General features: G+C 42.6%; 1 protein-coding gene across 2 annotated transcripts in view; it reads left to right on the forward strand.

Moving 5' to 3' along the window:
- LOC145343928 (potassium voltage-gated channel subfamily KQT member 1) overlaps positions 1 to 16,849 on the forward strand; it is a 694,268-nt gene that overhangs the window by 284,365 nt on the left and 393,054 nt on the right. The window contains exon 12 of one of the 2 annotated variants that reach the window (XM_080190468.1): positions 466 to 492. The exons of the other annotated variant lie outside the window; for it this stretch is intronic. Within the exon in view, the coding sequence (XP_080046594.1) occupies positions 466 to 492 (27 nt within the window). The remainder of the gene's footprint in view (positions 1 to 465; positions 493 to 16,849) is intronic. 2 annotated transcript variants of the gene reach the window in all.

Genomic DNA, 16,849 nt, shown 5'->3' on the forward strand with positions numbered 1-16,849 from the left:
CAATGTGTGGTGAAAGGGTTAGATGAATTGAGCAAAGACAGACAAGCTGTGAGTATGGATTGAAGAAAGCAGCCACGGGCAGGTATAAATAGCGGAAAATAAGCAAGAAGTTAGAGATTCCAAAAGGAGAAAAATAATTGCCATCCTGATCACATTTAATCACAACTAAATCATATCAGGACAATTTAACTAAGGGTTTATCTGTCCAGACAAATATGCATGCTTTTGTTGTTCCAAATAAATGGGTGAACTTTCTGCTGTCTTCATAAATAGATAACTGAGGAACTCATATGGCAATGACAATAATTGTTGAGCTTGGAATACTTCAGGTGATTGTGAAATTGAGGCTATGTTGTAATGTTTGAATGTGCGTAACTTTACTATTTTCTCTGACTTTTTTTCTATCTTTCTCTATCTGTGACACCTCCGTCTGTAAACCTCTCTCCCACTTCTGCAAGTATACAGGAAAAGCAAAGATGCTGAAAACAACTGGTAAGTTATTGGCTGAGATGAGCTGTGGTTGTAGAAATGCTTTGTGTTTTTTTTAAAAGCTGGACTTTACAGTGGTGTGGCTAATGCTGTGACTGGCATCTCTTGTAACTCTCATCTTGGTGATTAGCTTAGCATAGAGATCTAGAAGCCTGAGAATCTTAGTAGCCAAGCTGAGTAAAGCACGTGCTTGGATTTCTAAATGAATTTCAAAAGCAATTTGTTGCATGTGATTTTTGTGTGTTGTGGTGGTGTGCAAATATTGACTGCAGTGATGGGCTACAACAAGAAGGTAATGCAGGGGAGGTGTACAGAGCTGACAGTGTATACTACTCTGCCGAGGGCATCATTTAGCTAAAATATAGCTCCAAACTGAAGTCAGTATTTGTGATATTGTAGTATTTGCTTACTTTTGTTTAAAATGAGGAAATAGTCCACCTGTTTACCATAGAGTTTTCTCAGTTATACATTTGGATATCTCAAATCCCATTTAAACCTTGGAGTCATCACAAAGGAAGGAAAATGACTCTGATGACATGGGAAAAATTAATGTTCCTGTTCCATTTCCATGGCTACCTTGCTTGATAATTGAATGCTAATTCAAAAGTACGTTGATGCCTCAACTGCCATTATGTCATTCCTGCCGGGAAATTGGGGTACTCCAGACTATAAGAACATAAGAACATAAGAAATAGGAGCAGGAGTAGGCCATCTGGCCCTTCGAGCCTGCCCCGCCATTCAATAAGATCATGGCTGATCTGTCGTGGCTCAGTTCCACATTCCCGCCCTCTCCCCATAACCCTTAATCCCCTCTCTTATCAAAAACCCATCAACCCGCGTCTTAAAAATATTTAGCGAGGTAGCCTCCACCACTTCAACGGGCAGAGAATTCCAGAGATTCACCACCCTTTGAGTGAAGAAGTTCCTCCTCAACTCCGTTCTAAACCGCAACCCCTTTATCTTGAGGCTGTGCCCCCTAGTCCTACTGTCCTTTCTGAGCGGGAAGAGTCTCTCCACCTCTATCCTATCCATCCCATTCATCATCTTATACGTCTCAATGAGATCTCCCCTCATTCTTCTAAACTCTAACGAGTACAAGCCTAGTTTATACAGCCTCTCCTCATAGCTCAACCCCCTCAACTCCGGCATCAGCCTAGTAAACCTCCTCTGCACTCCCTCCAAGGCCAAAATATCCTTGCGCAAGTACGGCGCCCAAAACTGCACACAGTACTCCAGCTGTGGCCTCACCAATGCCCTATACAGCTGCAGCAAGACCTCCCTACTTTTATATTCAATCCCCCTCGCTATGAAGGCCAGCATCCCATTCGCCTTCCTGACCACCTGCTGCACCTGCAAGCTGGGTTTTTGCGACTCATGCACAAGGACCCCAATGACACACACGTCACTATGTATCGATTGTGACTTTTTTAAAAAAGAGGTTGCCATTCCAAAAAAAGAGGTCCCAGCTGTAAGATTTCTCTCTGCCCCACTGATATTGCTCACCAGAGACAGAGGGTGATGAGCTCTCACGAAATCTTCTCTGCCCCTTCCATTTGCTCGGTTTGACTTTGCAATGCTTAATGTCAGGAGTGCTTTAAATTCTGGTGCTCCTCTCCCCTTGATGCTCCGACTGTATAGAGCACTGTTGCCCCCTCCTCCCATCAAACAGGTGTCACCCTGTAATCTGCAGATTTGCCAATCCACCCCTGTTCTATGTCACTTGCCTGAGATTATTTCCCACGAGTGGCTTTTCCTCTGTCAGTTGCATGCAAGGTTTGGTTCCAAGGACATTATGTGTCTGATTTAAAGCATTATCTACTGTAAATGTATGGAAAATAGGTTCAACCTGTTCAGCCAGAGGGAAAAGCTCCCATGTATTGATAATTGTTTCTCGATTTGCCTCTTTCCTTAATGCTGTCTCATTTCAAATTCTATAATGATAAGAGTCGAACGGATTGAAGTGCAAAAAAAGTATTTCCTTCTGGGCAGGTATGAAGAAACTGTTTTATTTTTTCCTCTTTAAGTAATGCTGTTTTTTTTCTCTCTTTTTACCTTCTCTTTTCCTAATCTCTGATTCCGTCTCTGGCTGGTGACCAAGTTCGCCAGCATTCTTGGGCATCCTTTGCTCCCATCTATTCCTTCAGCTTTCCTTCTCCTCAAGGTAATGACTAAATTGGGTGAGATGATTTGATTTGACCCGAACAGAAACTCAAATCTTCTCTGAACTTGTTCAATGTAAAATTTCCCACATGCTGAATAGTTGAGGAATGTCTAGATTGCAACTGGTGCTGCGCTGAGGCACTGTGGTGGTGGTGGGGTGGGGGGGTGGGGTCACATGTCAGCAGGAGATCAGCGATGCCTTTTTTTGGGAAGGCCTGCTGAACATGTTGAGTTGGGCACAGACAGGCCAACAAACCATGTCCCAACCGGGCATTGGTGAGGGCACAGTGGACATTTCCCTGGAATCAAGACCCTGAGGTGGAAATCCTCTCATCCACCATGAGCTGCCAACCAATCAGAGGCCAGCAGACTTCAGGGCAGATAATGGCTGCTGCAGGAAAAACATCTACCAGAGTCCCAATTTCAGGGACTGACCCAGGTTTTGGGGTAGGGGTTGATAGATTGGAGGTAACTGGGGTAGGGGTGTGGCAGAGGGGCGGTGTGAGCAGTAAGGGCAGAAGTGGCTCATAGCTGCTCCTCTCCTCAATATTGAGTCCCTCAATCTGGCACTGATTGAGGGACCTCCTGTCCCAGAGGTGACAAGCTGGCTGCGAGGCTTAGATATTGTGTGCACCGTATGGTGACAGGCCCTCCTGCAGTTGGTTTAATCCCAGTGGGCAGCAGGATAAGGCCTTTAGATTATCATTAATTGGCTGCTTAAAGGTCTTTACAGGCAGTGGGACTGTAAGTTGACCCTGGACATCCCCACACACATAATCCTGGCAGAGGCGGGAAGACTTGGGGGTTCCTGTATGCCACCATCCTGTCCAATTTACTTGCCTTTCCCACCTCCAAAGAGGGACAAGATTCTGTCCCAATTTGCAACTTCACCATGAGGTGTCCTGATGTAAAGGTGGTCCTCCTCATTGTGCGTTGAATACTGCTTCTCCCCAAATTTAGTGGGTAACAGAGAGTTCAATCATTTTCACTGTCCAAATTTGTTTGGAGGCTTGTGAATTCTGAACATAGTAATGAATTCTGCCACTTTACAGATGTGGAACAGTGGGAGAATTGATCTAATTAGATAGGTCTGAGATTCCTCTATGAGATCCCTATTCAATAGATTAGGAGTAAAAAACCTGATGCTTATAAAGGGTATGGGGAGAGTGTGGGTGTATAGCATTGACAGAGGATCAGCCATGGTCATGTTGAATAATGGAGCAGGTTTGATGGGCCAAATAGCTGCTCCGATATTTTATGCTTCCTTAACATATTTTGCCAAAAGACTCAAAGTATTGAGAAAATTAAATATTGTTGCTTTGTCGGTAAGTTTAGGTATCACTCAGCACTAGCAATAGGATGAATGATAAAGCCAAATACCGCAGATACTGGAATCTGAAATAAAAACAGAAAAGGCTGGAAATTCTCTGCAGGTCTGACAGCATCTGTGAGGAGAGAACAGAGCCACAGTTCCAGGTCAACCTGACTTGATACTTTGGCTCTTTACTCTGTCCGCAGACGCTGTCAGACCTGCTGAGATTTTCCAGCACTTTTTGTTTTTGTTGTTGATGAATGATCAGTTTGTCCATATTTTCCGCTATTGGATTGTCTGACGGAGAATTTCCTGCTCTTTTTCATGCTCGGACACAGAGGCAGGATTTTACGATTCCAGGCTGGGTGGGGTGGTAGGGTTTCGGTCAAGATCTTTTGCATCCACCTGGATCAGCAGAGCAAACAGCTCTGATCTTAGCTTCCCATCTGATCAGCATCTCGCACAGTGTGGTAGTACACTGGGGTGAAATCCTGGAGGGCAGCTTCATCTCACAGCCTTCTGACTATGGAGCTACAAACTCCTGACTGTAATTTTGCCAAATGGCAAAATTGGAAAGAAGATGTTAAATTTTAATATTGTCCATGTTCTTGGCCACTTGTGCCAAAATTTACACTGGCAGGTAAAAGCAACTGGATACCAATGTAAGTGTTTGGCAGCCTCATGAAAAAAACATGAATGTTGAGATGGTGGGGAGGGGAATGTGGGCTTGGTAATGGGGTGATAGAGTATTGGAAAGGAATAGATTGTATAATTGTAACGAAGAAACTGGGTGAGTTCATAGCTATTACGAAGATAATTACTTGGTTATTTCAAAATCCACACATGGATTACATTGGATGCTCCTTCATTAATCCCCTCTTTGCAAACACTGACTCATATTGCGTGATAAGCCCACTGTGCCATACAGTGCTTCAAGAAATAATTTATGATGGATCATAAAATCATAAAAACCCTACAGTGCAGAAGGAGGCCAGTTGGCCCACCAAGTGTGCACTGACCACAAACCCAACAATCCTAATCCAGACCCCATCCCCGTAACATCACACATTTACCTTGTTAATCCTACTGACACTAAGGGTCAATTTAGCATGGCTAATCCACCTAACCTGCACATCTTTGGAGCGTGCGAGGAAATCTGAGCACCGGGAGAAACCCACACAGACACATGGAGAATGTGTAAACTCCACACAGTCACCTGAGGCCAGAATCTGTCCTGGGTCCCTAAGACCCAGGCAAGAAGTGCCTGCTGCTGTGCCGCCCATGTTACCGGGTGGTTAACATTAAACTAAATAGGGTAGATATCCAACCCTGTTGGACTTGTCTTTATGAGATTAAAATGAGTGCGGTCTCAGGAACCAGTACCCTGAACGCCAAGCATACCTGATGAACACGCAGCCTGATGTTGGAGAGCTACATGTGGAGACATGACAGGTGCTAGCAGTTTACCCAGATTTAGATGAGTTCCGAGACCCAATGGAAGTCTTCCAATGTGGCACACATTAGGGATTGATAAATTTCTTCACCCCGTAAAGAGTTTCGACAATTGTAACTTCTTAAAATTTCAGAAAAAGAAAACAAATTTATTTTGTTGCAGCATCCACTTTTGGGTAGGGGGCTGTAAATTTCCTGCTGTTTGGAAAAATTGCTTCCTGATTTCTGTCCTAATTGGCCCAGTTTTAACTTTAGGTTTTTCTCCCTAGTTCTAGATTTCCCAGCATAGGAAGTACCCTATAAGATCTCATTAACATATTATAGATACCTCGATTGGACCACCCCTCAATCTTCAGAACTCAAGGAATACAAACCTGTCTTTGATAATTTGACCTTTCAACTATTTTGCCCTATTACCCCATTGTAGCATTTTGTGTCTCCATGCTGCATTCCTACTGTGAAAAATGGGTGCAATTCTCTGGCTTCCTCTTAGTGTTTTTCTCAGCAGCAGGAGATGGCATGGCGTTCACTAGCTGTGGGATCCTCTGTTGTCAATGGGAATTTCCACTGAAGCCACCCCACATTGCCGAGTCCAGAGAATCCTGCTGGCATGAACAGCTGGAGAATTCCGATTGCTTTCCATTTTTGTAATGCCTAAAACTGATTTCAGAACTGGGCTGGGGACTGACCAACTGTTTAAAGGCCCACTTCCATGCTTCTATATTCCACTCCCCTGGAATAAAGACCCATATTCCACTAGCCTTTTAAATTACTTTTATACTGGCCCATGAACTTTCCTTGATTGTAGACATGGATCCATTTGCCTCTCATCAGCTTCTAGTCTCTCTCCATTCAGAAAATATTCCAATTGCTTTTCCTGTTTCCAAAGTGGATGACCTCCCAGTTACACACATTGAATTCCTGCCATAATTTTGTGCTCTCATAGTTTCTGTATGTCCCTTGATAACTTGCAATTACTAAACTTAGCTATGTCTCCAAACTTACCATCTGCAAGTTCATAGAAGTGTTATGGTGCAGAAGGAGATCACTCAGCCCATCATGTCTGCACCAACTCTCTGAGCATTATGACTTAATGCCATTTCCCTGCACATTGTTTCCATTCTAATTATCAACTAATGCCCTCTTGAATGGTTCGATTGAACTTGCCTCCACCACACTACCAGGTAGTGCATTCCAGGTCAGAAACACTCATGTAAAAAAGTTCTCTCTCGCATCACATTTCCTTCTTTTGCAAATCACATTAAATCTGTGCACTCTCATACTTGATTGTTTAATGATGGGAACAGTTTCTCCCTTTCTACTCTGTCCAGCCCCCTCATGATTTTAAATAATTCTATCAAATCTCCTCTTAACCTTCTCCTTTCCAAGGTGAACAGTCCTAACTTCTCCAATCCATCCTCATAACAGAAATTTCTCATCCGTGGCAATATTCTTTGAAACTTTTTCTGTACTCTCTCTAATATGTTCACATCCTTCCTAAATTGTGGTGCCCAGAACTAGACATCTCATCTGAGGTCTAACAAGTGTCCTATACAAGTTCAGCATGACCTCCTTGCTCTTGTACTCCAAGTCTGCATTAATAAATGCAGGATATTGTATGCTTTATTAACTGTTCTCTCCACTTGTCATCTTCAATGAATTATGCACACGTACACCTGGGTCCCTCTGCTTCTACACACTTTTTTGGAGTTGTACCTGCTATTTGATAGCCTCCCCATTTCCTTCCTACCAAAATGAATCACCTCACCTCCGCATTGAAATTCATCTGCCATCCATCTGCCCAGTTCACCAACATGAATATGCCCTGTTGAAGTTCTACACTGTCCACCTCACAGTTTACAATACCTCAGAGTTTTTTATTATCTACAAACTTGAAAATTGTCCCCAGCACACCAAGATCTAGATTTTTAATATATATCTGGAAAATTAAAGGTCCAATATTCAACACTGGAGAACTCCACTGCAAATCTTCCTCCAGCCTGAAAAGTGTGCATTGACCATTACTCTGCTTCCTATTACTCAGACAATTTTGTATCATAGTTCTACAGTCCCTTTTATTCCATGAGCTATAACTTTTCCACAGCTCTGCTCTGGCACCGTATTAAATGCCTTTTGGAAGTTCATATATGCCACATCAACTGTATGACCCTCATCAACCCTCTCTGTTACCACTTCAAAAAATTCCGGCAAGTTAGTTAAACACAATTTTCCCTTAAGAAGTCCATGCTAGCTATCCCTAATCAATCTACATTTTCCTATGTGACCATTATTTCTATCTGAAACAATTATTTCTAGGAGTTTCCCCATCACTGAAAGTAAATTGACTGGTCTGTAATTACTAGATTTATCCTTACAATCTTTTCTGAACAAGTATGCAATTCCTCAGTCCTCTGGCATCTCCCCTGAGTCTAGGGAAAATTGAAAGATTACGGCAAGTGCCCCAGCAATTTCCACATTCACTTCCTTCAATATCTGGTTCTGCTGTCTTGTCCAACTCTGCATTGGATTCCACCTTGGCAGATGATGGAATCTGAATTCAATAAAAATCTAGAATTAAAAGTCTAATGATAACTATGAAACCATTGCCAATTGTCATAAAACCCCAGCTTGTTCACTATTTCCTTTAGGGAAGGAAATCTTCCTCCTTTGTCACCATGGCAGGAGGCTTAGGGAACATCTATCTCCTTGCAAAAAACATACAAAGTATTCCTTTAATACCTCAGCTATGCCCCCTTCCATGTGTAAATCTTCTTTTGATCCCAAGTTGGCCCTATTCCCTTTTTCCACATATCTATAAACAACTTTGGGGTTCTCCTTTATGATGGTTGCCAAACTTTCATAATAATCCTTGTGCTTCTCTTACTTGCTTCTTACATCTTGCCTCTCTTCTGAACCTTCTGTATTCAGCATGGTTCTCAATGAGCTACAACTCTGGTCCTGCACATGATGAATATATATGGTGAAAAGCTGATGCCTCAGTACAAATGCTAGGTTTCATATTCTTCTCTTTAATCCTCCTTCATTTTGCATAGTTCCTGTGACAATTCACCACGCCACTTTAATCATGCAGCCCAGATCATTAATCTGCACATTACAACAATAACTGTTTTTCAGAAATACCACTGTAAAGCACTTGATGATGAGATTGATCCTGAGATTGTGAAAGGTGCGAGACAAATGTAAATTCATTCATTAAAATAACTAGCATAAGTCCCAGTGCAAAGTGATGTACAATACTCATGACCACACTTTGAATTCTGAGAAATGTGCTTTGTTTCTGTCCTCCAACCATATCTTTTCTGTGGCCATGTTCCACTTAATTTCATGTGCTATAATCGTTGTCATAAGCCTTATGTGGAACTTTATCAATGAACCACATCAACCACCCTACATTTAGCTTTGTTGACTTCTTGTTTCTTCATAGAATTTCATATGATTAGCCAAGTGTGATCTGTCTATTTGCTGACTGCATTATATGAACATACTGGGAATCATTGTAAACAGTTCCATGATGAGTGGATGAGGGTTAGCGTTAAAGCAGGAAATTTGGAAAACCTGGCCCCAACCAGTGAATGTGTCTGCTTCTGCTTTTAACTGTGCCCATTTTCGGGGCATCTGAGTAACTTGGACTGGATAAGATGAAAATGAGACTTTTTAAAATGTGCGGGCAAAGATCTGGCAAATGGCGCATAATGTGGTAAAATGTGAAATTATCCACTGTGACGGAAAGAATAAAAAAGAAGCAAATTATTTAAATGATGAGCGATTCAGAGCTTTTGAGGTGCAGAGGGAGCTGAGTGTCCTGGTGCATGAACCACATCAATATGCAGGTTCAGCAAGTAATTGGGAGAGCTAATGTTATTTTGTTGTGGGGGAGTTGAATACAGAAGTCGGGATTTATGCTTCAGTTCTATAGGGCATGGTAAAACTGGAGTACTGTTTACAGTATTGGTCTGTTTGTTTAAGGAAAGATGCGTGGAAGTAGTTCAGAGAAGATTTACTTGACTAATACCGGAATTGGACACATCGTCTTATGAGGAAAGATCGGACAGACTAGGCTTTTATCCACTGGAGTTTAGAAGGGTTAAGATGCACCTTAATTGAAACATATAAAATCCTGAGGGGTTTTGACAGGGTACGTGGGGAAAGATGTTTGATTTGATTTGATTTATTATTGTCACATGTATTAACATACAGTGAAGCATATTGTTTCTTGCGCACTATACAGACAAAGCATTACATTCATAGAGAAGGAAACGAGAGAGTGCAGAATGTAGTGTAACAGTCATAGCTAGGGTGTAGAGAAAGATCAACTTAATGCGAGGTAGGTCCAATCGAAAGTCTGATGGTAGCAGGGAAGAAGCTGTTCTTGAATTGGTTGGTACGTGTCCTTAGACTCTTCCTTTTGTGGAAGAATCGAAGTCACTCTTTAAAAATAAGAGGATGTCCAAAGAGAAGAACTATTTTCTCTGAGGCCTGTGAGTCTTTGGAACTGTCTTCCTCAAAAGTTGGTAGAAGCAGAACCTTTGAATATTTTTAGGACAGAGGTAGGCAGGAATGTGGAGTTAAGATTACAGTAAAATCAGCCATGATCTTATTGGATGGCAGAGCAGGCTTGAGAGGCCTAGTGACCTATTCCTGCTCCTAATTTGCATGTTCATGTTTAAAAGGTAAACTGATTAATTCAGTGTGTTGGAATGGTGGGTCGGTGATAATGTTCAAATGAGTGTCCATCCCTGAAAATTTGGCAACAATTTGAATTTAGCACTGCCCAGTGGGGTTTCTCAGAGTATGGGAAACCTGGCAGGTAAAGAGAGACTCGAGCAATTATATTCAGGAGGCAAGTCTTCTTGGAGGATTGCTTGTAGGGCCGGGAGCCGCAGTAACATTTTCCCCTCCCCAGCACCGCAAGTAAATCTTCAATCGTGATAAGCCAATTCCATCAACAACTTTGGGTGGTGCAGTGGTACAGTGGTTAGCACTGCTACCTCGCAGTGCCAGGGACCCAGGTTCAGTTCCGGCCATGGGTGACTGTCTGTATGGAGTTTGCACAATTTCCTTGTGTCTGTGTGGGTTTCCTCCCACAGTTCAGAGATGTGCAGGTTAGGTTGATTGGCTATGCTAAAATTGCCCCTTAGTGTTAGGGGGATTAGGAGAGTAACTACATGGGTTTAAGGGATAGAGCCTGGGTGAGATTGATGGGCCGAATGGTCTCCCTCTGCACTGTAAGGATTCTATGATTTTCCATGATTTTCACTTCCTCAATCCTTTCTGGTTTGCCTTCCTGGTCAACAAACATTGGGCCTCAATGTGCCCCCACCAACCCACATCTGTCCAAGTCCTTGGAAATTGGTCTCATTAATCCCTGGCTGTGGCCTTGTATTATTAGATTTCCTGCCTGTTAGCTGAGCAGCTTGTTATTCTGGGAGCAGGTTAGAAAGGTGATGATGAGGTCCTCAGCTGCCACTAACTTTGGCATGTCTCCAACATTTTTGGATCCCTCAACTCTCACTTCTCTCCAGCACCCTGCCCCACCACCACCTTAACCACACTCCCCTTCTGCTATCTCCTCTGCTGTTCATACTGGGTCATTGTGTGTGAAATGAGTATATTGTTCCTTTTAAAACCACATCTCCTGTTACTCTGAGACCTCTCAGAATGCAGGCAGTTTGCTATCACTTGAAGTCAATTCTTTTATAGATGTATTTTGTTACCTAGTGAAAAGGAATACCGAGTAGATGAGTATTACATCAGGGGATGCAACTCTACCCCCATTTTATTACAGAAATAATCTCGGACTTGTTCAGACTTGCAAAATGAGGATGCCTGGGAGCAGGAATTATAAGCCTATGGCTTAGGAAATTTAGCAAAGTTTGACCCAGTTCCCTGGCACTGTGAGACAGCAGCACAGTAAAAAGTCTGACAACACCAGGTTTTAGTCCAACCGATTTATTTGATAATACTCACAAGCTTGTGAGTATTATCAAATAAATCGGTTGGACTAAAAGCTGGTGTTGTCAGACTTTTTACTGTGTTTACGCCAGTCCAACGCCGGCATTCCCACATCATGACAGCAGCACCCCAGATGGTGGCACAGTGGTTAGCACTGCTGCCTCACAGTACCAGGGAGCCAGATTCAATTCTGGCCAAGGGTCACTGTCTGTGTGGAGTTTACATATTCTCCCCATGCCTGCGTGGGTTTCCTCCTTGTGTTCCGGCTTCCTCCCACAGGCCAAAGATGTGTGGGTTGGGTTGATTGGTCATGCTGAATTGTAATTGAGTGTCTGAATAAATTAGCAAGGTAAATATGTGGGTTTACGGGGATTGGGCCTGGGTGGGATTGTTGCCAATGCAGTCTCAATTCACCAAATGGCCTCCTTCTGCACTGTAGAGATTCTATTCCATGATTCTAAAGTTGTACTTTGAATGAAATTGTGTGTTTGAATTGGAAAGCCAGGCACAGACTGACCCTAAGCTTGTCTAAAGGAATTCACGAAGGTGGCATAAAAAAGAGTTAATTGCCTTGTTTAATCTTTGCACTCAGGTCAGATTATGCACTCTGTGTTTGATTCGGGGTAATAGAAAGGTGCGGCCAGGTGGATATTCTGTGCATGAGCATGATCTGAGTGGTTTGAGATTCTCTGTTTTTTTCCCGCGAATATGCTTGGTTGTGTTACGTTAAGGTAACAAAGAAGGTGTACAAAGACAAGGCAGTGGACATGATTTATCTGGATTTCCAGAAAGCCTTGATAAGATCCCTTAGAGGAGGCTGCTAAATAAACTAAGAGCCAATGTTGTTAGAGGCAAGGTACTGGCATGGATAGAAGATTGGCTGACAGATAGAAGGCAGTGGGGATATAGGAGACCCTTTTCAGGATGACAACCGGTGACAAGTGGTGCTTCACAGGAGTCAGTGCTGGGACCACAACTTTTCACTATATACATTAATGATCTGGCAGATGGAACTGAGGGCACGGTTGCTGAATTTGCAGATGATATAAAGATATGTAGAGGGGCAAGTAGTTGAGGAAGTGGGGAGGCTGCAGAATGACTTGGACAGGCTAGGAGAGTGGGCAAAGAAGTGGCAGATGGAATACAATGTTGGAAATGTGAGGTTATGCACTTTGGTAGGAAAAATAGAGGCATAGACTATTTTCTAAATGGGGAAAGGCTTCAGAAATCTGAAGCATGAAGGGGCTTGGGAGTTGGATACAGGATTCTCTTGAGGTTAATATGCAAGTTCAGTTGGCAGTTAGGAAGGCAAATTCAATGTTAGCATTCATTTCTAGAGGGCTAGAATATAAAAGCAAGGGTGTACTGCTGCGGCTGTATAAGGCTCTGGTCAGACTCCATCTGGAGTATTGTGAACAGTTTTGGGAAGGATGTGCTGACCCTGGAAAGGGTCCAGGGGGGGTTCACAAGAATCACCCCTGGAATGAAGGGTTTGTCATATGAGGAGTGGTTGAGGAGTCATTGGATGTTTCTAAGAACCAAGAGTATTTGAATAAGTTGAACATTGTCAAAGATGTGGAACATTACGCATGTCTACTTGTGGTCCAGTGAGTGCAACTATTTTATGTAGCTACAGAAACAAATTCTGACCTCTCCCTGTCCTTCTCTAATCAATGTCACTAAGGAAAGGTGGCAGTATATTTTTCTTTAAGGCATGAAGGTTAAGGGTAGAGGTGAAGAAGACTGATAGGAAGAAGGAATGAATGAAAAAGTACTCTTCTACATTTGATGGAGGTAGATTTTGACTTTGTGAGATAATATACAATGGGTGCTAGTGAGTTGACAGCATGTTTTAGACACTTCCAATTTTATTTCTGTGGCAGTTTCCCATAAGCAGGAATGTAATTTTGTGCCTTCCTTTGATTGCAGACACTTTCTGAAGAGCATTCCATGTTTGCTTGCCTGGGTGGAGCCTCAACATATTCGATGTATATAATAAAGTCACTAAATTACTTTGTGAAGCTGTGGAACCAGATTTTGGCTCTTATAAGACGGTTACTGATTGTAGAATCATAGAATCCCTACAGTGCAAAAAAAGCCATTCGGCCCATCAAGGCTGCACAGACAACAATCCCATTCAGGCCCTATCCATATAACCCCAAGTATTTATCCTGCTGGTCCCATGACACAAAGGGGAAATTTAACATGGCCATGGATGGATACTGAGTAGATTTCCTTAGCACCTACAGTCCTCTCCCTGGCACCCCAACCCCGCCTGTCCTTTCAGCTTAGAGAGCAAAGACATGTAGAAGCATAAGAGTCAAACAAATCCCTGTCTCCTCCAGAGTTCCATACACAGGCTGAGGGATATATTTTCTTTCTGCCCGATGGTGGAATGGGCAGTGGAAAGGACGTATGAATTATTGATCCGCTGTTGTCCCCTTTTCATCAGTTTACATCCAAAAATCTACCCAGACTTTTGCAGCAGGGGTGATGAGACAAAACTCAGGAGGGGAAGTTTTAATTGATTTTCTTCCCTACTCTGAGGGAGGAAAGGGGAATTACTGCTATCCTCATACAGCCTTGCTTAGAATTCATCAGCATATTGCGGATAAGGATTTAAACCTGCAGTTTACCAAGACATGGCTCTTTAAGAAAGTTTTGCTTTGTCTTGTAAAGCATATATATTTTATATATATATATATGGAGGGAGAGAGCGAGAATATATTATTATATATATGTGTGTACATATATATATACATATATATATACATATGTATATCAATCTATCAGGCAAATAACATTCAGTCAAGGCCATCCATTGGGTTTCCAAACTGATTAACCTCCCATCACTTTGGAATGGGGGGGGGGTTGGTTGCGTTGGTATACTCTGACATGTTAAATAACTTTGCCCTATGGTTACACCAAGCTTCCTTTTTCAGGCTTGTGCAATAGGCCATTGTGTTTCCTTTCGCTAATAGTGGTAAATAAGACTTGTCTCCTGCTTCACTGCTCACGCCAACCCTATAAGGGCACTCAGGGGTGGGTTTTGCTTCATTGTTGAAATCAAACTTGGCTGACTGCTAACTTCTCAGTGGAAAGGTCACCAACTTGAGGAGCCTTCCATTAAATAGCAAGGAAATCTTTGCCATCATCTCTGGGATTGGTTATTATTGATGGGGCAGATGTTTGGGGGCAAATCAACATCTGGCTTGTGGGAGGCTTTCAAATGTAAGCCGATAGGGATTCAGGACTGACACATTCCTGTGAGGATGAAGGATAAGCATGGCAAGTTTTGAGGATCTTGAATAACGAGAGATATTATGAGCCTAGTCAAAGAGAAAAAGGAAGAATTTAACAAGGCTAGGAGGCTGGGAACACACAAAGTAAGTGTGGAATACAAGGAAAGTAGAAAGAAACTTAAGCAAGGAGTAAGGAGGGCTAAAAGCAGTCATAAAAAACATTAGCCAGTAGGATTAAGGAAAATCCCAAGGCTTTTTATACATATATAAAGAGCAAGTGGGAGAGGAATTGGCCCACTCAAGGACAGGGGAGGGAATCTATGCATGAAGCCAGAGGAAATGGCAAGGTATTAAATGAGTACTTTACATCAGTATTCACCAAAGAGAAGGACTTGGTGGATGATGAGTCTGTGGAAGGATGTGTAGATTGTTGGAGTCATGTTGAGATCAAAAAGGAGGAGGTTTTGAAGTTCTTGAGAAACATTAAGGTAGACAAGTCCTCAGGGCCTGATAGGATATACCACAGAATACTTAGGGAGGCAAGGCGGAAATTGCTGGGGCCTTGAGAGAATCCTTTGTATCCTCACTGGCTACAAGGGAGGTCCTAGAGGACTGGAGAAGAGCCAAGGTTGCTCTTTTGTTTAAGAAGGGTAGCAAGAATAATCCATGTAATTACAGGCTCGTGAGCCTTACATCAGTAGTAAGAAAATTATTGGAGAAGATTGGAAATAAGCGGACATATTAGTGAGAGACAATATGGCTTTGTGAAGGGGAGGTCTTGTCTAACTACATTGATCGAATTTTTTGAGGAAGTGACAAAGATTATTGATGAGAGTTGGGCAGTGGATGTTGTCTACGTGGACTTGAGTGAGGCCTTTGACAAGGTCGCTCATGGCAGATTGTTGCAGAAGGTGAAGTCACATAGGATCAGAGGTGAGCTGGCAAGGTGGATACAGAACTGGCTCGGTCATAGAAGATAGAAGGTAGCAGTGGAAAGGTGCATTTCTAAATGGAGGGCTGTGACAAATGGCATTCCTCAGGGATCAGTGCTGGGACCTTTGCTGTTTGTAATATATATAAATGATTTGGAGGAAAATGTAACTGGTTTGATTAATAGGTTTGCAGATGACATAAAGGTTAGTGGATTTGCAGATAGCGATGAGGACCATCAGAGGATACAGCAGGATGGAGATCGTTTGCAGATCTGGGTGGAGAAATAGCAGATGGAGTTTAATCCGGACAAATGTGAGATAATGCATTTTGGAAGATCTAATACAGATAGAAAATATGCAGTAAATGGCAAAACCCTTGAGAGTATTGATAGGCAGAGAGATCTATGTATACAGGTACACAGGTCACTGAAAGTGGCAATGCAGGTGGAGAAGGTAGTCAAGAAGGCATACGGCATGCTTACCTTCACTGACTGGGGCATGAATTCAGTTTAAAAATTGGCAAGTCATGTTGCAGCTTTATGGAACCTTAGTTAGGCCACACTTGGAATAGTGTTGAATTCTGGTCGCCACATTATCAGAAGGATGTGGAGGCTTTGGAGAAGATACAGAAAAGATTTACCAGGATGTTGTCTGGTATGGAGGGCATTAGCTATGAGGAGAGGTTGGAGAAACTTTTTTTGTTCTTACTGGAATGACGGAGGTTGAGGGCAACCTGATAGAAGTCTACAATATTATGAGGGGCATGGACAGAGTGGATAGTCAGAAGCTTTTTCCCAGGGTGGAAGTGTCAATTACTAGGGGGCATAGCTTTAAAGTGCGAGGGGCAAGATTTAAAGGAGATGTACAAGGCAAATTTTTTACCCAGAGGGTGGTGGATGCCTGGAACTCGCTGCTGGGTGGTGGAAGCAGATATGATAGTGACTTTTAAGGGGCGTCTTGACAAATACATGAGTAGGATAGGAATGGAAGAATGTGGTCCCTGGTAGGGTGTGGGGTTTTAGTTCAGTCTGGCAGTATGGTTAATGCAGGCTTGGAGGACCAAGGGGCCTGTTCCTGTGCTGTAATTTTCTTTGTTCTTTTGTTCTTTGCATGTAAATAACTTTCAGACTGTGTTGTATGCAAACTGTATAAACCAAGTGCTTGTGGCTGCCTTGCCTCGAGGCTATGTGAATGAATACAATCGTTTTAGCTAGATTGATGCCCAAATAAAATGGCAGCACCTCTTGTATCACCTGCTTCAGCCTACTGAGCTGGTCCTAACCAGTACC

Source organism: Carcharhinus amblyrhynchos, chromosome 6, assembly GCF_965287045.1.
Source record: "Carcharhinus amblyrhynchos chromosome 6, sCarAmb.v2.hapA, whole genome shotgun sequence".
NCBI classification, from domain to species: domain Eukaryota; kingdom Metazoa; phylum Chordata; class Chondrichthyes; order Carcharhiniformes; family Carcharhinidae; genus Carcharhinus; species Carcharhinus amblyrhynchos.